At 38.5% G+C, this 26,737-nt stretch overlaps 1 protein-coding gene across 3 annotated transcripts in view; it reads right to left on the bottom strand.

Moving 5' to 3' along the window:
* The window catches only part of PDZRN3 (PDZ domain containing ring finger 3), a 148,734-nt gene that overhangs the window by 7,448 nt on the left and 114,549 nt on the right, over window positions 1–26,737 (bottom strand). For all 3 annotated transcript variants that reach the window (XM_075053569.1, XM_075053571.1, XM_075053570.1), the window contains 3 exons: window positions 10,956–11,209; window positions 8,389–8,476; window positions 588–686 (listed from right to left, as the gene is read on the bottom strand). In XM_075053569.1, the coding sequence (XP_074909670.1) occupies window positions 588–686; window positions 8,389–8,476; window positions 10,956–11,209 (441 nt within the window). The remainder of the gene's footprint in view (window positions 1–587; window positions 687–8,388; window positions 8,477–10,955; window positions 11,210–26,737) is intronic.

Below are 26,737 nucleotides of genomic sequence, written 5' to 3'. Positions count from 1 at the left end.
TGCTTTACAACACAGTGCTCTGATTAGAACCAGTTTTTGCATACAGAACAGGAAGGATTATGTCTTAAGCGATGCATTTAAATGGAAGATTTTAGATTTAGTTACAAGTTTTTCCTCAAACCGCTGCTACTAATTTGAAATGGATCTGTATGATAAAAAGATTATGTATAAAATGCTACTTATTTCATGAAAGGTGGCAAAGAGAAGCAAATGGGCCCCAAATCTTTGTAAATAAAAATGTCTGTGGGTGGATTTTTTTTTTCCATTTATATTGTTTCTGGAATAATTGAGAACAAAAATTTAAGGGGTGGATATATTAAAAATACTTTGAAACTGTCATCTGAAATTGAATGCTGAGAGTGTGTTAGAGGAAAAATGAACACTAAATGTTAAAATAACAAAGTTTGACTTCAGTGGATGCAGGATTTCACTCAGTTTGGAGAAGAGGAAAGATAATTAGATTTCTTCCAATTACTGCATTCTGGCTGTTTTTCGAACATGGTACAAACAGAAGACGCATGTCTTAAATGCCCAACACTGCTGTTTAAAAGACAAATTGTATCTTAAGGAAATCAGCTCAATCTTACCTCACTCACATAAATACCCATGTCATCTTCATCATCCGTTCTGTAACACACAGTAAGGCCAAGCTTGTCCTGGCTGTTCACTCTATGTAAATCTACTTCCTGAGTTTAAAAAAACCCAAACAACAAAACAACCAAAAAACCCCAAAGAACAGAAAAAAAAGAAAAAGGAAAAGAAAATACATTGTCAGTGAGACACGTGACTGATGGAAGCAATTTTTCAAATACAATGAAAATATTTTGCTTAAGTGATATAGTGGATCTCTTTTCACTTGTAGATGAGGTTAACTTACTGAGCAAAACGTGATTATATGCAGACAATCAATACCTGGGGCATTTTTGACCCTTCAATCAATATGAAGTCATTTTGAAAACAGACCTTTTATTGATCTTAAAGAAGAAAAATTGCCTATATTTCATGTAGTGGTAAGACTTCAAATGCTAAAATACTTATAAAGTATGATTTTGATATTTGCCACAGCTGATATATATTTCCTCATAAGCAGGGAAATTTTCTGGCTTTTCAGAGAAAAATATAATACTCTATTACATTAACTTGTGTAATTTTCATGAAATGATGTAATAAATTTCTCAAAAGTGTGACTGAAGATCAATATATTGTCAGCAAAGCATTTGGTATCGGCAATAGAAATATAATAAGCACTTCAATATCTTGCAAGGGTTTGGTTTTAGCAGGTCATGGTTTATCATTCTAGTGCTCTTTGGTGGTCTTGTTAGTATTGGAGACATTTAAGCCATCTTAAAAATATATGTTTTTCCTCTGTTGTTTTTCCACGTAGACTTCACCTGGGTTACTTTTTTCCTACATTTGCTGCTGCTCTGTGACACTGGTTGGTATAAAGGGTTGTAAAACCCACGGAGATGCCCACAAGCTGTGGGATGCCCCTGGCTGGTGCACAGTCAGCGTGACCATCCATGTAGCATCTTTCAGCTCTGCCTTCTTGCTTCCGAGGGGCATCCCGGGACCCTAAGGACCCTGGGGAGCCTAACGCGCTTAACCAGCTTGTTGCGACTGCTCTGTCAGTCCTGAGGATGCTGCTATAGGGAGGAAGGATGTTTCTTCACAGGTAGAGGTGTAATAGCAGCTGCAGTTGTGGTTTTTTACTTCCCTTAGAAGAGTGCTTGGCAGCGAGCGAGGTTTTGAAAGGTCCCGCTCCTCTGCAGATAACGCCAGGCAGGATGGAGGAGGCAGCTGTGGGGCTCGAGCCCTGTTGCTGCAAAGGGAAAGAGTGGGACCAGGCAGAGGGGGCAAAGGGACACAGGCTGAGAAAGGAGGCATGGCCTGTGTGGGATCTAAGGGCTGTCCCAGCCCAAGGGCAGACCCTGAACCACGCGCTTCTGCTTGGACCTGTCCATTCCAGGGGAAAAGTCCTGATAACACGACTCATTATTTCTGAACGTCTCTCTGTTTTGACCTGCGCTGTGCCATTTGTAAGGGGCAAGACAATAAAACAAGATGATATGAATAATTTATTGGCATGTCTAGATGACAGCTGCCAAGATCAGCAATCTCGTGTTATTTACTTGTCAACATGTGTAATTTCTTTCTTTTTTTTTATAAGAAACGTAGTTGTAAATGTCAGTGACATTTCAGATGGTATTTAAATGGCTTCAATCAATAGTATCCATGGTGAACTGCTGCTCTCTTTCTCCCTCTTTTGTTACTTACAGGTTTGAACACAATGCTTTAATAGTGGGTTTGGGTTATTTTTTCAGATTTCTAAAGCTTTGGGGGCTTTCTAGAGAGGAGATGGAAATTCTTCAGAAGAAAAGATGAGACAAAGTGGATTCGATTCTGATCTCAGTTGATCCTTGGGAATGCCACCACAGTCAATGTGTTTATTCTGCAATTAATCATGGTGCAAACTGGGGTTGAGGAGGAAATTTGTGAATTGGGCCTAATGCAGGCCTAGAATGATTCCCATATTTTCTGCATACTTTAAACAAAAAGATTTCATGTCTTCAGGAAAGTTTTTATATAGTTTAATAATTTGAAAATATGGCAATGAAAAAGTGGAAAGAAACCAGTGCTGTAGCTCTTTCTACTGTTTGTCATACTGGCTATGAAAATGATATATATCATGTTAAAAAGAACCCTGTAAAAACAAACAAAAAACCATGGTGACTTTGGCCATTATTTAAGTAGACCCTATGTAACCATAAGCACTTGCCAGCACCTTTTGGAGTGGAAGGAGAGGAGGGAGCAAACTATTAGTTTGATTCTTACCTGCCACGTGTTTTGAATAACAATAGGTATTTTTCCAACAATATACAACTGTAAAGGGTATTATTATAATTAAAAAATAAGTATGGGTTTATTTTTAAAATGCACCATCCAAGATATCACCTGTGATATACTGGAAGGTAATAAATCATCTAGTAAAGTAAATAATATATATTTCAAAAGGAAAACAGATATATATTGTTTAAAAACACTCTCAAATAAAGCAGCTAAAAGCTAAAGCAAACAAAAAATTTTTAGAGCAGGTGTTTAGAATCTGAATTTTTATGAGTAATTAGTTGACAGACTTACTCTTGGGTACAATCCCTCTAGTCCTTGCTAGGAACAGAGTAAGTGGGTTTGATGCTACCCAAATATGATAATTTTGTGAACTTAAAGATAGGAACAGCTGCTTTCTGTGGGTCTTTGCGTCAGTGAAGTTTTAATATAATCATAAAGGTTTGAAATATTTGAGAGATAAAAGTGTGCAATTCCAGTTGGAGTTGAAGAATCAACACCAGAATCTTCAAAGCAAAGCTTATTTTCCATTCAGAGTCAAGTCTGTAATGAACAGATACATAAAAGGGGAAAATAGAAAATTGGCACCTGCAAATACAGGTATTATGGTAGCTTTTTTAATTGTACCAGGAAATAATTAAACAGTAGGAATTAATATGGGCCTAGAGAACTTCAAAGGTGTAAGTTCATGTGTTTGCAATGCCACAGGACTTGACATTTCTTACTCCTCTGTCTCCAGCATTGCACTCCTGGACAGCCCAGGGGCCTGATCCTGTGAGCCTGCAGTGTTCTGCGCTCCTGCTGCAAGAGAGCAGCTGCTGCATGCACAGCAGCAGCTGGACTGCTTCCAGAGACCCTGCTAAACACGTGCTCTTTCAGATTAGTACTGTACAGTCTTGAGATGAAAGTATATTTAGTGCTCAACTGGGGCTCAGATACTATTGTAAGGAGCTCTGCATAAAATAATATGAAATGTATCGGCCACCTACATTGCAGAAGGGAGACACTGAAGTATTCAACACCTAGTCTAGATCTGCAGAAATTAGTTAGCAGACAATGGTGGTATCCACAAAGTGGGATAACACTGGGGCTGCGTTAGCATGATAAACGTAAAAATTTCATATATGATATAACTTTTACACACACAGATAATTAAAATCTGCTGCTTTAGATCAGGTAAAAGTGTCATTTTGAGAGATGTTCAAGACAAGCATTTGTATGCTATTTCAAAATAGAGTCTGCACAAGAGAACTGTCTGAAAGATCATTGGCTCCGTATCAAATGTAGAGCCAAAGAGGGCTCAAAGAGCTAGTTGCTGAAATCCATATGGCATTTCTAGCAAGACAAGAAGAAATGAACATGCACTATGACATTATACCTGCAACCGCTCATAATAATGAATTAGGAGTAAGTGATAATAGTAAATTAACCTCTATAAGCTCAGAAGATCCTTCATTTGCAAGAGATTATTGAATTATAGTACTGCTGATTTAAAGTTATGGCCTGCCTGCAAATTTATAAAAATCAAAGTCCTTTCTCTAACAAGACAGAAATGAGCAGTAGAAATCTGAAATGAGAGGACAATGATGGGTAATAAAAGTTCAAACGTTCACAAAGCATTATCCAAAGCTTGCATGATAAGTACTCTGTCCTTTTGTCTCTCTTTAAAAAGTGGTGGGATATTTTTTTGTGCTGGCTTCTGACATACCTGACCAGCAGGGCACACTTTTTTGCCATTCCATTAACAGGTTTCACCCATAAAAGAATGTCAGGGAAATAAATATAAAGAACTATTTCCTTTTATACTGCATGAGGCCTTCTCACTACCTTTTGGCAACTGACCCTGGTACAGAAGGAGGAAAACTGTTGTTCTTGCTGTCTTGAAGCTAAAGAAAGTGATCTTTACATTTGTCTTGTCACATAAATGTGGTTTTCAATATCAGTAAAAAGCAAAAATGCCATTCCTCCACTTTTCAGAGAAGAAAATTTTATAAAACAGGTTTTCTTTCCATAATTCTTTGCCCTAGAGAAGAAACAAAAATCTGTTCTTGTGCCAGCCCAGCTCTATGATGGTAATTCTCTGATGGACCATAAAGACTGGTCTTGCTTAAGTCACCAGTGGTGCTGGGGAAGGCTGAAGAAAAGTGCTTTCCACCCTGATGAAAAGAGATTTAGGATGCCTAAGTAAGGTAACTTGAAGGATGCCCAGGCTCTTTGCCAAGCAGATGGCCAATGGTCCATGATTAAGAGCTTTCCCATGCAGTTAGAGGTGTTAAGGCCAGGTTGAAGTCCTCTAGAGAGCTAAGGGAGGACAACCTTTCAGTATTAGCTCGACAGCAAGTTGAAATATTTTACCACTTTTGGCTTTGTTCCAAACACAGAACATAGAAATATTTGTCTTACAAAGTACAGTTGTGAAGCTGAAGGAAGGTACTGCTTTTTAAACCTTTACATATTTGATCACTGCCTGAGTAGGACTGCTAGGGCTGAAGTCCTTTGTGTTCAGAGACATATTAATGCCTTGAGAAGCTCCTGATCAGCGCGACTCCCCACAGAGCGGGAGTTTTCATTGAGAAGAGATATATTCACATAAAAGATGCTTTCAAACGCTTTACAACCAGGATGGAATAAAAATTGCAGAGTGCCTGTGATGGAGCCTGTGGATTCCCATGTTCAAATAGTTACCTCTCACCTCCTTCCCTCCCTTGCAAATAGATTATTGGAGAAGTAAAAGAAAATTTTCAACCAAAGTAGCAAATTACAGTAAAGGGGAGAGCGTGAAACCCTCTTTACTCAGCTTTTATTTATGGTTTCCTAAAAGCAGTGAAGTATTAATTTCAAATTTTGAAGCACGGATTTTGGTGCTTAGTGTTAATTTTTCACTGAACAGATGTTGTGGTTTTGTGCCGGGAACGCTGTGGGAGCTGTGCACTGGGAGGGCAAAAAGCTATTTGAATGAATCTGTTGTCCTTCTACAGTCTTTTGATGTGAAGACTTCACTTCTGTCTAAGATAGAGTGAGAGTATCAGAAGGGAGATTTCTTAGCAGTCAGCGAACATTTCATGTAGTTTTTCATCTCCAAGCTTTACTTAGTCTCAACTAGCCTTTCAGCTGAGTTCAGTTCTCCACTCAGAAAGAAAACAAGACCTGCATACAAGTTGCATACAGGAAAGGGTAAAGACACAAAATCAAATAGGAGAGAACAAGCCCCCTTTTTGATGTAGAATGTTCTCCTTTGTAATGGGAGAAAATTAACACACTGAGAAAGCCCTCACTTGGGCTGTGTGTCTGACAGCTGGACAGACTTGTTTGAATAAACATATTAACGCATAATGCTGCTGGGGAATCCTGGAGTGACATTATTCTTCCTTTATGAGCCTGAAATGACTTGTGGCTGGGCCTCTGTGAAGAATGAATGTAATTTTAATTTATAATAAAATAGTAGTTCAGGATTTAGTCCCTCTTTCCTTGTGGCATGTGAACTTCAAAAGAAAAGAAATGGTATTTATTTATTTTTGTAGTAGGGAATATATGGCAGTTACCTCTGAGTCATCAATTTTAAGATAAATGTTGAGAGAGAAAACTGAGAACACAATTTTGGTGTCTCGGCAATACTGCCAGCATAAATTCCTTCCTATGGATATTTACATTAGAAGCTTGCTGTGAACTTGGGTATTTCACTGTTTTTGTCTTGTTTACTTGTTACAAATCACTAACCAGTCAGTTATAGACCATAAAAGTTTAGATGAGGAGCTTCTGATTTAAATTCAAAGCACATTTTATGGACATAGAAACATAGAAGGCTGACTTGATGGCTTTCTTACTTTAGACATTCCTGCTGCAGTCAATGAAACAGTGCCTTTGTGGTCTTTTAAAACATATCTATCAAAAGGCAAACAAAAAAGCAACTAGCCAGTTGAGTCCCTGTTAGCACTTTGACCTTACCATTGATCATAGTCTCTACAATTTGAACAAGCATCTTTAGTGGTTTTTAAGAAATACTATTAGGCTACAGAGACTTTTCTAATGTTCATCTCCCTGTGTTACTGAGCTGATCACCTTTTGCCATCAAGTACTATATCAATGTCAAAATTATTAATGTTGTGGTTTAAGGCATATTAACGTCTGGCTACTGAAGTGCATGTGTTTAAACTGTTTTCAGCTCAACTGGTTGACCTTCTAATGGAAGCAATATAATTTATCCACAATATTAGATTTCCTAAAAGATAGATTTTGAAAAGACACTGGCAGCAAATACTAATTTGTTCTACATTTTCCCTTAAGACTGAAATCTATATTGCATTTGTTTTTATTTAAGAAAAAAAAAAAGGCACTTTTTTGAAAAGTAAGGCCTTGAAGTCTACTAAACAGCATTTGTTTTACTGGCACTTTGATTTTATCCTGACTTTGATTTGCGTTTGTATACAGAGATGAATTACTACCAGATCTGCAGAATCTGAGAACAGCTTGCAAACTTTTTATGGGGTTTTAGTCCTTGATCCTGCAAACACTTTCATAGAAGGGAACAACTTCGTGCTCATAGAACGACTGAACTCTGCTCCCATTGAAGCTGTTGATAAATCTACCACTGATCTAAACAGAGCTACAGACAGGTCAGCATCGCTTGCTTTGACAAATAAGTGTTAGCAGGACCAGGATCTAAGAAATAGAAGTGCAAGCAAGCTAAGAGTAAACTTTTCACTTACTGATAATCTTGAATGGATTAGCTGGGTCAGACATTGTTGGCAGTATTTAGAAGTATTTTTTACTTTACTGCTATTTATTACAAACAATTAAAAACACTTCAGTGGGTCAGTATCGGTGCTTAAGTGTCCTGCAGAACTAAGGCCCAGAATTTCTATGCTGTACGCTGAATGGTTGGGAGCACATTATTAAAATTAAGAATGAGAAAACTGAAGATGAACTTCTGATGGGATATACAAGTATTAAAACCACAAGTAATTTTTAAAGATTTGGCAGGAAAATGGACTTGCATACCTTCATGACTGGTTCAACTTTTATTATCTATAATTTCATATGTATACATGTGTAACTTTTCAGTAATGAAAGGGGAGGAACGGCTTAGTATAGTGGCAAATCTATTCTGGTCTTGTAAACTTAAAATACTTCTAAATTATATGATCGAGAACATCTGTTCCTCAGCTGGGGAGTATTTAAGGGAAACTCACACATTTTTACTGTGACTATGTGGAACAGGTCCTGCCACTCAGCAAACTTGCAAAGTGTTTCAGATTTTCAGAAAGTCTAAATCAGGATGGTTATACAGAGTTTAATTAATGGAATCAATGACTTCATTATTTATGTTAATTTGTTAGCTGAAGCTCTGGCTTATCAGCCCATGGCACACAGTTAAATATATTTCTAAAGGTATCATTAAGGTTTGCAACCTGCAAAGTAACTAATGAGCAATGTTATTACAAACACCTGCTTTGAAGTGTCTTTTCACTTTATATACAATATAAAGACAGTGATATATACATGTTAAACTGTCAGTAAATGAAATAGTTACTAAAGACTAAGCACCTCTAATTCCAACTCATCTCGGTCCATTTCTTGATGAATTCCTCCCATGTAGTCATTTGGGTCATAGTATTCATGCACTGATGGATGGCTGGAAAAAAAAAAGGTATGTTTTAGGACAGCACTCAGTACTCTAGTTAGCATATTAATCCATTCCAAGCTTACAGCAAGTTATCGTGAACATGATGGACTAAAAACCACACCAAGAAGTTGCATGTGGTTAATCATATACACTATACCATTTATGCCAATAAATGTATTAAACAAAAATTACAGGTATTATAAGAGGAGCCTAAAACATTTGGCACCTGATGATGAATGAGAGAAGAGTCTTAGCATTTATTAATGATTTTTCTCCAAGTGCAAAGCTGACTTGGAGAAAAAAAATACAGAGAGAATAGTGGCAAAGTAGGGGAAGGGATACCAGGTAACAGCTAAGTGGGCAGATGTTTGCCAGGGTTCAAGATGAGAGGGAATACTAGATTATTTACTTGTGGGCTTAGGTTATTTGCACACATGAAAGTAAAATCATTCTTGCCTAGCTGCTTGGCATTGTTACTTTGCCACCACAAATACTTTGTATTATAAAAATAATTTGTCACCCAACTATTTGGATCAACAGCATTCTGTTGATTGATTTGAATGTAGTAGGCTGCACATAATGATTTACATACTATTTAAATATGCACCACTCTTCATATTGCCATTCGCTATTGGCATGCTGCTTTTTACAACTTGAGCTCTCTGACAGTTTCACTGTCTGTACTTTGGAAGTTGTAAGGAGTGTATTGCTTGTGATCGCTTTTTTCTATGCCGGATTTTTTTTCCTGCAATGAAAGTAAACTCCCTTTAATTCTCTGTTAACTAGATACATGTTTCTTTGTAAGTGTGAGGCTATTTATGTAACAGCATCTGCTAATTGGCTAAGATACCCAAGTTGTTATACATAGGTTAGATTAATTTGAATGGGATTTGGAGAAGGTACAGGAAGCATTAGGAGAAAAACATGACTGTTTGCTTGCACATGCTGGGTGACAGCATACTTGAATAGCTAACTGCCTGTATACGTAGGGATAGGCGTGAGGCAGGTTATGTGGTTAAGACCAACATCTACAACTCAGAGTAAGGCCACCGAATATGCTAGCAGTTGGAATCTATGCCTAACGATTAAGGGGCGATACGAAGTTACTTGATAGGACTGAGCTGGTGTTATGCAGGCATGTTGCAACCTAAATTATTCATCATTAATTAATCTTTGCCATTTTCCTAATGTAATTGGTTTTGCAGTTGGAAAATTGCAGGTATTGAAAGCCCCTCTTGCAAACATGTTTGGGGGTATGCAGTATAGCTGCTCTAAGAGTGTGTCCTCTCCACTGTGCTCTAAGCCCTGCTGCTTGTTCACTGCAAACAAGCTCAAAGCTATAGCCTTTTGTCAAACGTTTCTGCTAAAACATGCAGCTGTGCTTGAATTTTCAATAGGCTGGGAATAGGTGGCCATGCAGTAATATCCACTGGAACTATCTTTCAAGTGATCAGCACTGAGAGTCATGAAAGGAACAGACATTGCACACAGAAGCCCAGTTCCTGGCTGAATGTGTGAATGTTAACAGGCCGTGAAAGTCACTTAGGAGCAGTACAGGGTCAGTGCCTGTTTGTAGTTAAACCCTATTTCCTAGGAGCACTGACAGGGATGTCTGGAGAGGCGCGCTGGGGTATGTTTGCGTGCCGATCAATGTTCACAGCTCAGGCTGTCTGTGGGTTCCCCTTCGAGAGCTGTACTGCACAGCCAGGACGTGTGCACACTAGCACTGCCTCTCACAGTGTACAGGATCATCTCAAACCCAGGTATTGCTGTGGATTGACCAGATCACGGTCTCTCATGCACAGCAACTGGGACGTTCAGAATCCTTTCTATTGCTTTTTCCCTTGTGGAGATGCATGGCAAGATGACAGGCAATTTGCATGGGCTCCTTGGGGAGCTGTTTTCCTCTTGAACAGCGTGTGAGGGTGTGGGGTGTGTGTGCCAGGAGATAATTGTAATTTTTATTTGTAAGTACAAAAGCATCAAACTACCATTAACAATAATTAAAATTTGATTCTAAAACATCCATGACAGCACTAGTAAGTAATTTTAGTTCTAGAAAATAATTTATTTGAGTAACATGGCTGCAGGGTTATAATAAAGTAATTAATACACTGGAACAGAATGTAGCAGCTCTTAGCATTACACAATTTATGGCAGTCATAAAAAATAAAGTTAAAACATAACCAACCCAAAGAGGCAGTGAGAGGTATTACAAGAAGCAATAACTTTATCCATCAAATGCCAGCAAAAAATGAGCTTTTACGAGGCCATGTTGTGACTCAGTGGCATTACTCATGTGAGTAATGGCTTACTAATGTGTAGAAAAAATGAAAACGTTTTGAGTTATGGCTCCATGGTGTATGAATCCTGACTACTTCTGGAAGTACATGTTCACCAGCAAGTAAAGGTGAGTTTGTGAACTACTTCTAACATGTCACATGAAGGAAAGCAAGGATTTTCAAGGGCTTCACAAACTGTTACTTACTCTTCAGGTAGAAGGTATGGGTCTAGCACAGAGACGGGTGGAGTAGGTGAGCCCATCTTGCTTAGAGCCATGATGTGTTCAAAAGTGATATCTGTCTGTGTGCCCACATCTACCAGCTGAGAGTCGTGAGAAGGAGTGAAGACCTTGGTGCGTGGAGTTCTTCTCAGGACCTGCACCACAATGGGCTCCTTGGCTGTTTTGAATGCTTCTACTGCCTGCTCGTGTGTTGCTTTAGATAAATCCTTCCCATTGACCTGTGGGAAGAAAGCAAGCAAAGCAATGAGAGAAACAGTCAAAGTGGAGGATATCTTTGTTAGTTTTGGCTGTTAATTTATGTCTCGGCTTCCATCTAAAGGTATACACAGCAAGCACTAGGAACTCTATGCAATGTTACACATCTCTCATTTTCTCCTTTCACTACAGTAACTTTACAAATCCTATGCTCTGCTTTTTATTTTGACAGTTAGATTTTACTGGGCTCACTCTTTGAGCTAAAGTACAAACCAGCATCTCATTTGTTTCTTGCAGGTTAGAATCCCTCAGCCCTTGTTCAAACAGAACAAGTTATTGATTCTCCTGTAATTTTTCTAGGTTTTTTTTTGTTTGTTCTTTAATCTTTTAATGTTTTTGCTCAACAGAACTACTGGGACAAGATCTGAAATTACAAAACCATGTATTTGTGTCTGATAAACAATTTTTCAGATGAAACATGGTGGTAGTGCTCAGTCACTGTAATAAAAAACTGTATTTTAGGGATGGGTATGGACATCATACTGGGATAGTGAATAGAAATAACAAGGAAAAAACAATCACGGGCTTTTTTTCGAAGTAACTTTTTGTCTGTGTAGCTTGGCCATTTCCCATCCCCAGATCTCGCTACCTTTGTCTCCTGGTTGAGTGAATACTTATACATAACAGAACACCTTTACTAAACATGACTGAGAGACCCCACCGAGAACTACTAGTACCAGACATGCCAGGCCATGGAAGGTGGGGGTATGAGAAGAGAATCTGAACACAGATCCCTCCTCTCTCAAAGGAGTGAAGCTTCTGTTCACAGCAGCAAAACCAAAATGAGGCATTCACTTCCATACAGTTTCAAATCTTTGGCAAGCAGAGGTGTCCTTCCTGATCCAGAGAGGTCTTGAGCACGAGCACTTCAACCCACTGTGGCTTTGCATTTCACTCATGCTTAGCTTCCTTCCTCACATGGTTTCTAATGAATTCTTCCTTAAGTATCTAAGTCTACCCAGGGGCTGTGGAAGAGATGAGGTCATATTTGTCAGAATTTTTATAAAGCTGCAAAACCATAGTTCTCATTTCGAGTTTTGGTTCGTGAGAAATTTTAATGTTTCCTTGTGTCTCTGACTGTACGGTTTGTAAGGTTTGTAATTTTAAGGGAGCTGAACACAATGAGCAGTTTGGAAAGAACTGAAAAAAAGGGAACTGTGGTGAAAAGACTGAATGTGTGCCCACTTCCTGCTGTTTCCAGCCTAACATGGAGATTTCTTTTGACATTTGGCCTGTTTGTTGAGACATCTGCAAATCCAAAAGCTCTATGGGCTCATATTCAAAAAACTGTATTACAGAAATAGTGGGAACAACTGGGAACTCCACTAAGTTTTTATCCTCTTTTAACCTGCAAACTGTTGGCATTTTAATACAGTTGAAAAGAAACTGTTGAAGAGAAGCTGCCCAGAGCAATTTGTTTCTGAAAGCTCTATAGTGAAATTACAATCCTAAAGCATCATGGTATTGTATAATTGTTACCATGTTCTTTGGACTGGGGCAAGTTGTTGGCTGACATGTAGAGCTAAACTGCAATTTGAGATCTGAAGATGCTACTAGCACTGACAGTGAGGGCCCCTATCTGAGTCCTTCTTGTCAAGGAGCATACTTCGTTGATATATTTTGTTTATGAAGGATGTCTTATATTGTACTCTTTCTAGTTAGCTATTCACTTGATAAATTGCATTACTGTATATGTAAGCAGAGGTGTGAGTTGCACAGTGGAAACTGTTGCCTTCTGCATGGAAGTGCATGGTAGAGTAGCCTATTTTTTCCAAGGCATAAAAATAATGAATTGCCTTAATTGGACATAGATGCAATAGTGTCCAGCCTCAGGTATTAGTGGTGACTGCTACTTTGTCATTTAATCATTTTTGTACATGTCTGAAGTGTACACTAATGTGGTGACTGCCACGTTAGCTTCTTGAATATGATTGAAAAGTCTAAAATATAAGTCTAGACTCTGCTATCTTTATTTGTATCAGATCGCACTTAGTTCACACTGTGCTATGCCATGTTTAGTCCCATTAAAGTAAGTGGGGCAACTGAAGGAGTAACATTACTCAGCGCAGTAACTGAATTTAGCCCACACTTAATGCATTGCCCACAGCAAAAAGCTGGGTGATAATAAAGAGGGTTAACTCAAGTGCAGAATAGATTGAAAAGGCTAAATTCCTGCTGAATTACTTTGTGCACATAACACTCTTTATGCTGTCATCTTTGGTTTATCTTAGAGAGCTGATGACACCAGTATTTTTTTGTTAAGCCAGCTGAGAATGGAAGGTGTTAGCATTACATTTACATTACACAAACACTTGTATTGAACACAATTGCTCACAGTAATGCATAGCATGTAAAGTTTGGCCTGGTCAAATTAAATATCATTAACTCGCCCAATTGAGCAGATTACTTTAAAACAATTTGTACAGCTGTAAAATTAAGTTCAGTGTAATGTTTTCTCTGGAAAAAGGAAATGCTGATTATGGTTCGAGTTTTATTATTTGCTGCAAATTAAATGTTGCACATTTTACTGTGTGCATCCTAATTTCTTTTTTTTTTTTTTTGGTACAACTAAATCCAACAAGCAGTCAAAAGAAAAGAATCTAAATAGCAGCAATTGTAGTGTTTTTCAGAAATGTGCTCAGAATAACTTTTGAGCAGGAAACTTTTTATGTGAGCTGCTTTCTACATCTTTATGCTAAAGACTGGTAAAATCATGCAAAGGATAGCTTTCCAGTTTATTCCCCAATATTGTAATGAACTTGGATTGCAGACAGTTTAGTACAGGCCTGCATTTTAGTTTAGGTTCCTTAGGACACTTTATTTCTGCAAATCTGTGGACTGGCATCCTCTTTGTGCTTTCATATGTAATTGTTTTATAAATAATCACAACTTCAAAGTCAAGTTGATGTCATGCAGAGAACAGGTGGTAGTTGGACTGTATCATAAGTTGTTACCACAGGGATTATTTCCAAGTAGTATCCTGACTACATTTTCTACAGGCTGATAATGCAGTGAAAAAGCGCTGCATAGCCAGGCAGAAGGACGTGACACCAGATCTTAGAATTAGGGAGAAGAGGCAGCTAAATTTTAATCTAAAACCTCTCCTCCTGCAAAGGGGACCTTGCGTAGAAAAGGTTTGTGACTTTCTGGCATTTGGCTTTTTGGTTGAGACTCAGCATTTTGTAGGTGTGCCTACAGCCGCTGCCGAGTTCCCTCTCTGGCAGCAGAACTATTACATGGGGGTTTTCCCAAACGCCCATTCATCAGTGGCTTAACTGTAGATACTGGCCAGTGAATGAGACTATTGAGCAGCATGTGCTCATCCTGTCCTGCTTCACTGGCTACAAGGATAGCCCCAGTGGAGGGGCTGGAGAAAACCTGGGGCCAGGGGGGTTAAAAGTGCTGTAAGTAATGGCATCAGGGCTGCTCTGCTAGAACCTTTCATCTTGTAGTGCTGGCTCCAAGTCAGAATTGAGCATGTCACTGAGTATTTGTCTTCAACAATCTCCGCTTGGGCATTTCAGAATACTAGGACTCTGCAGAGCATGGTAAATAAATAACTCTAAAAGGGGATTTATATTTGATGTATATACAGTTTTATATCACAGGTTTGATAAGATGGCAATGATTATAGTAAAATGAAAGCATAACTCACTGTATTGTTGTTGTTATGGTTTTTTTAGTATTTCCTATCCCAGCACATCAATAATATAATTTTCCATTGAAGGGACATGAGGATGGGAATGCTAAAATGTTTGGATAATGAAAACTAGTAATTCTTAAGTCTGCTTATGTGTAACAGAGCTAAACTGCTTTTTTGTCTAGAAAAAGTAGCAGGTATTGGTATTTTATTTTTAGTAGCACAAAACTGATGGAGAAGAAAAATATACTGGGACGATCTCAATGGCCCGATTTCTGGTGTCCATGTAGAATTGGTACTTGTGCCTGATTTTGAGTCCTTCTGAAACTTTGGCAAATAGATGATATTAAGGTGTTTAGTTTCTATCTGGAAAATTTGTCACAACTGACAAACAATTATTCCTAGTGTTTAAAAGCCAATAAATATATCTGTACAGTTTCACTTTGTTAAAAGAAATGGCTCTATAATCATAGACTTTATTCCTAATGCTGCTGAATTATGCTCAGCAAAATTCTTCCTTATAAATAGTTACATCTGAAATAACACAAGAAAAAAAAGAAATCCATGCATATGAATGCTTCAGAAGACTGCCAAAACCTACAAATATGCATAATTTCTTAAGAACCTTACATGCCATGTGACAAAGACAATGGGATCTTTCATGGCACAAAAGATGGATAAATTAACTTGTCTGAAACGTTGAAATGCTTAGCTTTTGGACCTTCTTTGCATTGGAAATATATTGAATATGAAGAAAGCTGTAGTTTAACTGAAGTGTATGTAGTTAAACTGAACTGAATGGACCTTGATGAAATTTGTGGTGGAGCCAGATAGCAGGCTTAGCTACTGCAACAGACACAGAGATAAATACTCTGAATTAAGACCATACAGTAAATAAGGAAGGGATGCCTGATTTTTTTTTAATAGAAATTATGTAATGATTATGAAATAGAATAGTATTGATAGTATTTTAATTTATAGTATAGTAATTTAAAGTATATACTGTATGTTAAAGACTTTTGCACAAAAGTAGGCTGCAGAGAGCACACTACCTAAAATCTACGTTGTAAAGGCAGCAAGAAATCTATAGATAAACATGGCATAATCCTGTCTGGGAGGTCAGTGTCTCCTAGAAGTTTTCTTTGAATACTTGGAATGAAAATAAAATAGTCACTTCAGCTTGATTTGATGCTCACTAAAATCACTGGGAGTTTTGCCTTTGCGATGCCTTAGTTCAGGCTCTGACTGAAACAGAGGTGAGTCCAATAGCAAAGCAAGATGTTAGGAAGCAGAGCATGCCATTGGCATTCAATTGGCATGGCCAAACTCTGATAATGGAAAGGAAAATGCTGTCACAGTCAATTAAGGTAAAATGTGATACATATTCATAATTGAGAAAAAGAGAGATGATGCAACAAGGTATAATAGGGGAGGCCATGACACAAATCCAAATGGAGGGTCCCACCAAATAAATAAAAGGAAATGATGTCTTAAACTCTCATTTCAATCATGGGGCTTTCACTAATTCCTATTTCCAAGAAGTAAATGTTGAGAAAAATAAACAGGAATTAATAAATTAAAAAAAAAGGCAATATGCTGTATCTGGCCAAAAACCAGAAGCAGCAGATGAACTGCACTGTTGAACTCTAAACATCAGGTGAAACTGCTGAAGAACACAGCCCATGACAGTTAGGAGATGTAAAAGCAACAAATACAATGTGACTATACTTTAAGATCAAACTTCTAAGAGTTGTGAAAAAGGCTGGAAAAGTTTGAGTGCTGCCTTGGAGATAAATGAGTAAAAAGTCCAGTAGGATCTTGCTGGGTGTAGTGTTGGTAAGACCCAAGTGCATTCCTGAGTCTGTTTTCAAATCTCTCTCGTGTTGGTAGCTACTTATTAAGTAGCTTGCCAGATGCAACATATTATGAACCTGCATCATCTAATGTTGGATGCATATGTATTACTGAATATAGGATGCTACAGTACACGTGGCCAGTAGAGGAGGAGAAAGAACAAATCAGTGATGGGTGAATCAACAAGGAAAGAAGGAAGAAAAACAGGGAAAAAACCTGTCATTTTGGCTTGTGAAGAATCTGCACTACCTAGCTAAGACATGGCTTTCCATGTAATTTTACAGTGCTGTGTGTAAGGTGTTGGATATATAACAGCTTTTCTCTCTGTCAGAGCTGTGCGAGGCATTTGGCATCCCTCCTGCTGAAATCTCCTTCTTTCTCTATTAATTCTGGATATATGTCACAGTGAAATACCTTTTGTGAGGACAGATTTTCTCATGTTGGTTTATACCATACACACATGCTTTTACTTCAACAATTATTGTACTGAGAGGTTTGGTATCCTCCAGCAATTCCAGAGCCAACTGCCACTGTTTAGATGCTAATTTCAGGCCAAATCTTCCTGAGGTCAAAATTGGCACAAGGTCCAGAGGCTGGGAGCCCTCCAGCCTTCACGCTGCGAGGACACGGCTGGACCTCCTGTGCAAGTCAATGGGAGTTTGCAGCCATGACTGAGATGACAGAATTGTACCCTGTTACTAGAAGAGACAGTCTTATTTTTGTTTGAGGTATGAGGAAGGTACTTTGATAAGATAGCACACGGTTGTGCTTTTACATAAATGTCACTTTATCAGTAGCTGCTGTTTAATTATTTAGCAAGGTAAACGATTTACATGTTTTATTTTTCTGGGTGGGTAGAGGAGACTAATTAATTGCCACTTTGTTGATGGCAGACATAAACTGGGGGCTTTCAGGTATATCAAAATGTGCCACTTGTTTACATAGACAAAATTTCCTCCTGGTTACCACCCATTCTTATTATCTTTTCCTTCTGATACAATGCTTATGGAAACCCCAGTATCTGTTCTTTCTCTTCTCCTGCGATAGCAGAATTTACACACCTGGGTTATTTACACAAGAAAGACGTTCCTCGAACTGATTCCCAGTTTCCCACTTGCAGTCACAAGGGAGGCATGCACACAAGCCCCTGGGAGCCCTGCAGACCTGGAGAGGTGATGCAAGGGCAATAGGACAGGGCTGTGCTAGAAAGAGGTTTGCAGAAGAGAATGAGGCAGGACACTCAATGAATGTAGGTGAGGAGTTTTGCATTCAAGCATGTGCAAACATCATTTGCAGTAGTATAGATGAAGTAACTGGACATTGGTGGAAGTAGTTAACTGAAAGGTTGAGAAAGCCAGAAAATCCCTGCACGTAAGAGTTTACCGTGTGTAGTTATAATTATTTTGTACTTTATTTTTGCTTAAATAGTGTGAAACGTTGTTTGCTGGATGTTGGTGGTATACAACAGAAACTAAAAAGGTTTCAGTAAAAGAAAATTATTTTTCCATCCATCAAGTTAGACTGATTTATATGGGTTTAATGTTATGAATGGTAAACGTTTCCATGCATTGTACGGCTTGTTGGTTCTTCTGTGCTTCACAAATGTCACAGAGAAAAAACTTTTTTGCTTAAGAATGAGTAAGCAGCTTTTCTTTGTAGAAATTCATGCAAATCCTTGGGAAGTGCACTATAAAAATGCTAGTTCTGTTAGACTACAGACGTCTGTGCTCCATTTAAAACGCTCTTTATGGTCCAATTCACTTCTTTAGCAAGTTCTTACGAAGTCTGCATATTAAGAAAAAGCAGCAGAACTTTAAAGATTTTTATAGAAACTAGAGCAGCAAAAAGCCTATTTTCTAAACCCCCTTTTCCTCAGGAATTGGAGAAAGAAGGTTCAAAATATAGGTTAATTCTTCTTGCAGCTCCATCTAATCCCTCTTTTATTTCCCTCATATGGACAGTCTCTCTCTTCTTCAAAAAAACAGAATTATATTGTTTAGTAATAGACTGTTTCCATGTGTGTGCATTTCCCTTCTGCCTTGTGAGCCATCCATGACAAAATAGTTAAGACCAAAGAAAAATTCTTTACTTAAGAGTACAGAATACATTTGTTCTCTAAACCATTAACTTCCAAATGGAAAATCTTGGGAGAAAGACCCTTGATATAAAGGAATTTTTATTCTGCTAGTAATTAGCACATTTACGTATTAACAAGGCAGCGCTAGTGCTGTATATAGCATACTAAAATGTGCCTGCTTTTGGTTGGATTCTCAGGCTCCGCTCCCATGTATCATGAGTCGAAATAAAACCACAGGGAATTCTATCGTTTGCTTCAATGAAAACAGATTTAGACTAATGCTGGGGCTTCCGAGACTCTTGTACTTTCTCTGTAAGCAAAGTTTACTTGGAGCCCTCTTTTCTTAAATATGCATTCATCGTGTTAAATGACTATATCAGGGCAGAAATACTTTTTCATATTTTGTCAGCATTAAAAAAAAGTGATCTCTTGTGTATCTGTTCATGGCTTAATAACCCTGGTCCACATAAAACACAGAAAGAAGTTTACAGGCCCTCCCTTTTTAATGACGCTTTCTGCCATTTCAGTAGCATGACCCAGAGGGAGCCAATCAATTATATTTCTGAGTGAAGTATAAATGACAGCCATAAATAATAATGAATTACTAATGACCAGAATTCAGCAAGTGCAATTACCCGGTTTCTCTCATTCTTTATATTTGCCCATGTATAGCACTATGCCTCCAGTGTGGCACCTTGGGCTGCTTCTGCTGAGATGTTACATCGAAATGCTCTTGCCCTTCTCAAATGTCCTTTTCTCAAGAGGCAAAAACCTATGTATTCGTCTAGTACAGCAAATCACAGCTTTTTTATGAATGAGAACTTTTTAAAAAGCTATGTATTTCTATATTTATGTTTAAAATAATACACCATGATAGTAAATAGCATAAAGATATTAATCTGTTTAGTTGAGGGTGTAATGTTACACGGATTTAAGCAAAATTCTTGTACTGAATCAGGCCAAAAGTCCCTGTAGACCAGTCACCTTTCTCCAGCAGTGGCATGCAGGGGGTGCTTTGAGAATGGTGTAAAAGTAAGACATATTTGGAAGGAGCTTTCCCCTTCTATGCCCTTCCAGCACCTACAGCTCAAAGAGCTGACAGTCTGGCAATATTTAACACCATACTTACATTAAAATCAGAGTAGTACAAGTTGGTGTATAGACCAGGCCTTCAAATAATACTAACATTATTTTAGCAGTATATCGGACTATGCAAACAGAGAACAAAAGACAGTGCCTCCTCTGGAGAGCCTGCTCCAAGCAAAAAGACAAAAGGAGTATTCTACAGATGAGATCAAACACAAAACAAGTTAGTGATCTACCCAGGGTCATGTGAGAGCACACCACAACTGAAACCTGAACGCTGATCTCCAAGACACTGTCGCTAAGACCATTCTAATTCACAACATTCCCATTTCTTCACTGTTGCTCATCGTTTGTTGTTTTTGAGCCCATCCTCCCGCTCTCTCACTTCTTCCACAAAGGTCTCAGTGATGTAAGACAGGGAAAGAGCAACTGTGGATAGCTGTGAAGTTACCTGTGCTGAAAAGGCTTATTGAAGCTGATGCTAAGAAAAGATGCAAAAAACACCCAGTGCTGCTACCTGGGAACCCAGCAGCAGTGACAGATCCAAGTGGATTCGTTAATAAGAGGGCCTGCTGCTTCAGGAGCTACCTGCTATCTGCAGAGTAGGCTTTCTCTTCTTGGGCCATCTGCTTCCAGAAGTAGAGCAGTGTTTTCGGCTGAAGAAAACTAACCTCAGACAGTGTCATGTAGGTAGGAGTCCCACCACCACCACCTTACTCTACCCTTCCAGTCCATGCTGCTTGACCATGGCCTAGAATTCTGCTAGTGTGCTACTGATAAAAACACCTTCATTCTCCTTTTTTGTCTAAAACTGATGGAAGTTACGCAGATGCTGTTAGGTCAGATACAAGAGCTTCTGTTGCACCAAATTTAAAAAGGCTTTCTTACCAGCTGTGATCTTTCAACATAGGAATGATCACCTTCTCTAAAATGATGCTGTAGGAGCTAATTTACTCAGTGTAAATGCGCACGATCCATGAAAATGCGTAAACCAAATATGGTTTTAGTCTGATTGTACAATTACTTTTTCTGTAATGCAGAACACTTATTTCTCAAGTGTTCCCAAGGAGTCTGGTGGTAGTGTTTGAGAAATGGAGTGCTACGTAACGCAGCTAAGGTGGTATCTCGGTGTAAAGCCAGAAGAAGTTTCAGCAATTAGAAATGAAATGAAGAAGTGCCCAGTTCGTGTGCCAGTGGACAGCGTGTCCAATCACCTACAACATGTCCATGTCCAGAATTATCACCGTATTGACACAACTGAGAAAATACTGCCATGATGTTTACCATTTTTCTTTTAGATGGTGGCCTCTGGCTTTTTGCCTAAAGATCTGCTGTGTTAATAGGAAGGTTTCCTTCAACAGTCACTGTTTAAAGTAGTGAATATTGTAGTCTTGTTTAAAGTTTATGTGCATTTTATATTATTAAGTCTGCCACTCTCCTGTCAAATCCCTAACTCGCTAGTGAGTTCAGGAGGGCTAGCTGGATCTGCTTACGTTTACCCACTGAGTCTCTGAAAGGAATGATCCCAGTGTACATATAAACATAGAGTTGCCCTGTCCTAGTGAAAATGAAGCCTGACCTTTTGTTTCGTTATTAATGAACACAGCAAAACGCATTTATTAAATCTGCACTTTTTCATTACTCCATATGTTTCCTTTTTCCCAGCCCGTGTCTGACATGTGACAGTAAAGCACAGAGTGATTGTCCCTAGTGCCTTCTCCCTTGTGACTTCTTGCCACCTGCTTCATAGCATTAAACAGATGTATAAGTGTAAAGCATTACAAAACTCATCTTTTCAATCATTTATCACTTAAAAAAATTCCAAATAAATCTATGCTATGGTTAAGCATTTTATCTGCTCAATGTAAAGAAGGAAGGCACCGTAGATTTTAGGAAGATTACGAAGCAGTAAGATATTTCATGTGCACAGTAGGTCAAATTACCCATTTATATCACAGGTGAACATTAGGCATTTTGTTTATTTCATATCATGTCTTGGTTATGTTCCTTTAATGACCAAAATATTCCTCTAACATGCAATAAAGAGTATCTTCCAGAGAAATCCTAACAGAGGGATTGCATTATTCATCGTCAAGTGAAGAGGAAAATTTCAATTGCCAGTTTCTGGTAAATGTCTAATTAAGAAAAGGGACTTCTGAGCCACAGACAGGCGCCACAATCATTAAAGGGCAGTTTTCTGAAGATTACGAGTCTCCAGTCTGTCAAGCAGAGTTTTTCTACAGCTGAACTAATTCAGCAGTAGAAAACCCTGTCTAGAACAAAGCCCTTGGAATTAACATCTTGTTTAAGCAAACACATGCCTACTTTGAAGTAAGTGTGATAGGTTCACAACTGTTATTGAGGTCAAGTTTAATGGTAGTGAAGTGACAGAATAAAACTTCAATGCTATTCTTAATTTCAGCTGCAGCACAGACTGTACATGGAGTATTTGAAGCCATACAGTGTATTTCAAGTAGACCAGTTCACTATAATTGGCACAACCAGTTTAGTCTTAACATGGAAAACTACTGAAATGTAGACCAACTAATTCTCTGGCTGCCCAATTAAATTTGAGGGTGTGAAAAGCATATGTACAGAGGCAATTATTTTTGTTTCCTAAATCTTACAGTTTTGATTAGATTTTTTTTTTTTTGAGCTGAATGTTTATTTTGGCAAGCTTCATTTTGGCCCTCATTTAGGATAACATCATTGCTCAGTAGGTTTAAGTCTAGTTAGACTGTTTCCTTGAATCAGGCTTTCTTAATGACTGATTACTTTAGTCTAATTTTTGCAAGTCTAAACAAGTGAATGGAATTCTAATGGCAAAGGGAGCTGTATCAGTGATCAGCCCAGTGCAACTGGTTTGTGTGTGAGTTCTGCTGAAGGAATAGTCTCCTCGCAAGTGATGCTGCTGGAAGTTGCCAATGAAGTACGGTGTCGGTTAGTTCCTCATCACTACTGTCTTCTCATTAGCACAGCAATTTGTATGCTGGCCTTGATGCTTTTATAACCTTGGCTGCATTGTATCTTAGTCTAGTTTAGAAGACAAATCCAGCTTGCCCACTATTGTTTTCACTAACACTGTCATTTTTACTTGTCTCAGAGATGTGCCAGGCCAAAAGCACGTGAACGGGGCTTTCAAGTTAGTAAGGCACTAAAAGGTCATTACATCAACTGTTTATTTATATATGAACTTTAGTATTTGTGAAAGGTGCCAGCTCAACAATCACAGAGGCAGAAATCTTCTGACCTCGGATCATCTGAAGCAAGGGCAGTGGCAATGTGAGCTTGTTTCCTGCCAGCGTTTCTATCCTTGTTCTGGACGGGCAGCCTGGAGGAAGGGGTTAGTCTCCATGCTCACTTATCGCATGGTTTCTCAGCTTGTAGTGCCAGTTTTAATGGGTCGTTTTTATGATATCTTCCCACTATGAGAACTGGATGAACTCCGTCATCTTGAATCACAGGAAACAGCTTTGAGCATTGCCTGTGCAGTTTAGAGTCACCTGTGATTTAAAATTCTATGTTCTTATCCTTGGAAATATTAAGTGGCCATTTAGGAAATTATTTCACTATGTGTGCTTACCTCCCAAACTGCATGTAAACATGTGCTTAGTGTGAAATAGGTACTGAGAAAGTTTCTTAAATTGAGGTCTTAATCTTTTTTTATTTTATTTTACAAACTCAAAAGCTCTATCTCAGGTGACTCATTCTTCTGTAAGTTTCCTTCAATGGAGATTACTTTTTGGTCCCCCAGGAATTTTCCTACAAAGGGAAAAGCCCCTATTTCTGTTATTGTTTGTATAGGAGCTGATAACATTGGGAAATGCAAACTGGAAAACTGGTCTAACGCCCCCCCCCCCCATTTTCTGGTTTTCTTTCTTCCCTATTCTCCCTCCATTTTCAGACCCTTTAAAGTCTTCTAAAGAAAATTTCCATTAGAAGACCGAAATCTAATAGCATATAATTACTTCATTTCATATGCTGTATGCAACTGGGAAGCAAACCTCAAGATACATCTGAGATACTGTATGCATCACATTGCTGCCACAAGGACGCTTATCGTCAGTGACAGTGTTCTGCATCAAGATTTCAAGCTGCCATAGTCCCCTTTGTATTTGTAATACAAAGCATTGATATGCACAGCTACAATAGACTTTAATGACGAGGTGTCTTAATTTGGTTTTTATTATGTGATTAAAGGTACAATAAGGTATGTGTTCAACAAGAGGGAAGACCGTTGTTCTGCATCATTAAGCTCACAGCGGCCCAAAAAGAAATCGTAGGCAATGTGCCAAAGCCCTTAATGAAGAGGATCTCTTTGAATTATCTATGGATGAGGAAGGGATAAAGCCTGAGCCCTGGTATATTTGATCCTCTTTGTGCTCTCTGTTATGAGGACTTACGGAGCCAGACGTACTGGACCTTCTGGAATTGTAATTTATTGAAGCATTAATTTCCCAGCCACACTAAAGCTTTTGGCCTAATAGAGAAAGTGCACTTATGTATTATTATTAATTCTTGCAAGTGTTTTCTGAATTCCTACATCTCAGAGTCATGAACTTTTAAAAAATAAGGCTAAAGGGATTTATTTGTAACAATATTCAATATTTCCTAAAACCAAGTTACACAAATTTTGTCTAACTCGGACTCTAAAAAAAGCTTCTTTTAGTTTTCTCAGAAATGGTAACGTCATCTTACCACATGGTATTAGGGTTACATGGATGATACAAAATAGAACCACTGTAAGAGGTATTTGTTACTGCTAGCATACTTTGAAACTTTTGTCTTTTATATCCTGTTATTTTAAATGACGATGATTCTTCATCTCCCTCACTGTTAAATTTTAAGTGATTGCTCTTATGTGTAGGTTACATGAGGATGCGTTTTTATAGTTATAGTGATATTTAATTATTGGGACATACTCCATAAGCTATAGAATTCCCTCCCTCCTATCTTGTGAAACGGAGAAATCAAAGTAGTACCTTGTTAAAATAATTCTGCACAATAATTTATATTCTGGAATAATCAGGGATTATAGTCTTAAATAATTCAGGTTTTACTATGTTAGAAATCCCAGTTTTATAGGATTACACGCACCTCTCACTTCTGTGGTAGCTGAGGGTATTCCAACCATGTTTCCCAGAGGACCTCCCTGCTTAAAGTTAATCACCAGTGCTGTGCACTGTGCTCCACACATTGCTGAAACAAGGTTGCAGCATTTTGCAGGTTGATTTCTAAATCCAAAGTACTGCTAGGGATCTGCACCTGCAGCCAGCACCGGATAGTTCAGTCATCTCAGATATCAGTGAGGCTGTTCCTGTGACTGATTTTAAGGACGCGTATTTAAAGAATGTTGTCCTGCATCTGTTAGGAGACATCAGTAACTTGCAAAGGCTCTCTGCCACCTTTATTTCACTACAAAAATTGTGCAAGCTTCCTAAACAATCAAAATATTCCTAAATTGTTGCTGTCTCGGTTTGTTCTGGTTGTTGCGCTTCACTGATAGTCCTCAAACCCAGACTGCCAGAAAACTTGGCAGCCTTGGGGGATAAGTAACTACTACCACAGCCACTGCTTGATCTGAACAGAGGATTCACACAAACAATACCTGGCACCAGGTCTGCTGTTGCAGGCAGCATTTGAAACTAGTTCTCGGTGCAGAATAATGTCCGAGAAATCTGATTACCCTCCTCTAAAATTCTTCCCACCATCACATGCATAGCAGCTTAGCAAGTGGAAGTGAGTTAGTATAAATAGAAATGACAGTAAACCTGTCTTCCTATTTGCTCTCACAAGTTTTTTTTCTTCCACAAAGCGTCAGCGTCCTTTGGGTGAGTGAGCAAGAATTATTAGATCAAACTCTGTGTTTAAAATTTAATCAGTTCCCTACTAGCATAACATAGAAACGACATATTTTATTCGCTTTGTTGTCGGTGACATCAGTGTCTGGGATCAGATGCAGGTGGTAACGCAGTGAGGACCACAGGATTTCTTTCACTCCTGTGCACCGCTGAGCAATTCCCTCTGCCGGCGAGCGCACAACACGGCAGCGCTGGGAAATGTCCACCGGCCCAATGCTCCTGTGACTGGGGATAATTGCCACTTATTCTAAACCACCTTAGGAACGGCAAGGTGATAAAGTACAGTTTGAAGGATGTGGGTAGTTTGTGTTTATCTGGAATGTTTGTACTGACAACCCCCTTCACGTTTCCAGAGGTTAACCATAAGCTATCTGCCTATATGATTATTTCAAAAGAGATTTGTAGGAGTATGTCCCTGAACACCTGGCCATCGCTTTGCAAGGTTCCATCACGCTGTTTTGGTCCAAATTGTACTTCAGATGTGACAGAGTAAGACATTTCAGAGACTGACAGAAGGAAAAGCAGTAACAGGAAATTACGTTTTTGTAATAGAGGTTAATGTCTTATCACATTTTTTAGAAAACTTATCAGATGCTTAATAGGAGTAATTTGATGTATGAAGCTCTGCAGAGCAGTAGTTTTAATCTGCTGTCAAATCTAACTATTCTGGTAGCTGGTATTTCTACACGCAGAGGTGCAAAAACTACAACTACTAGACATAAACTTACATTGACAGGAACAGGCACTTAAAGACCACACTGAGCACCGAATGAATGCATTGCACAGAAAGAAGTGTCTGTATGTACTCGTAAACAGATACAAAGCCTTTCTGGCATGTCTTTCCTAACTTGTTCAAAGAGCGTGTGACCAAGCCATGACCCTTGTCAAGAGATTTTACCTAATACATACTGGAGAAATTAACAACAGTGTCTGATTTTGTGATGTAAAGTTGTAAAAGGTTTGATGTATAATA

This window comes from Buteo buteo, chromosome 21, assembly GCF_964188355.1.
Source record: "Buteo buteo chromosome 21, bButBut1.hap1.1, whole genome shotgun sequence".
Taxonomy (NCBI): domain Eukaryota; kingdom Metazoa; phylum Chordata; class Aves; order Accipitriformes; family Accipitridae; genus Buteo; species Buteo buteo.
Note: the sequence above shows the minus strand (reverse complement) of the source record. Positions and strands in the feature narration are given on the sequence as shown.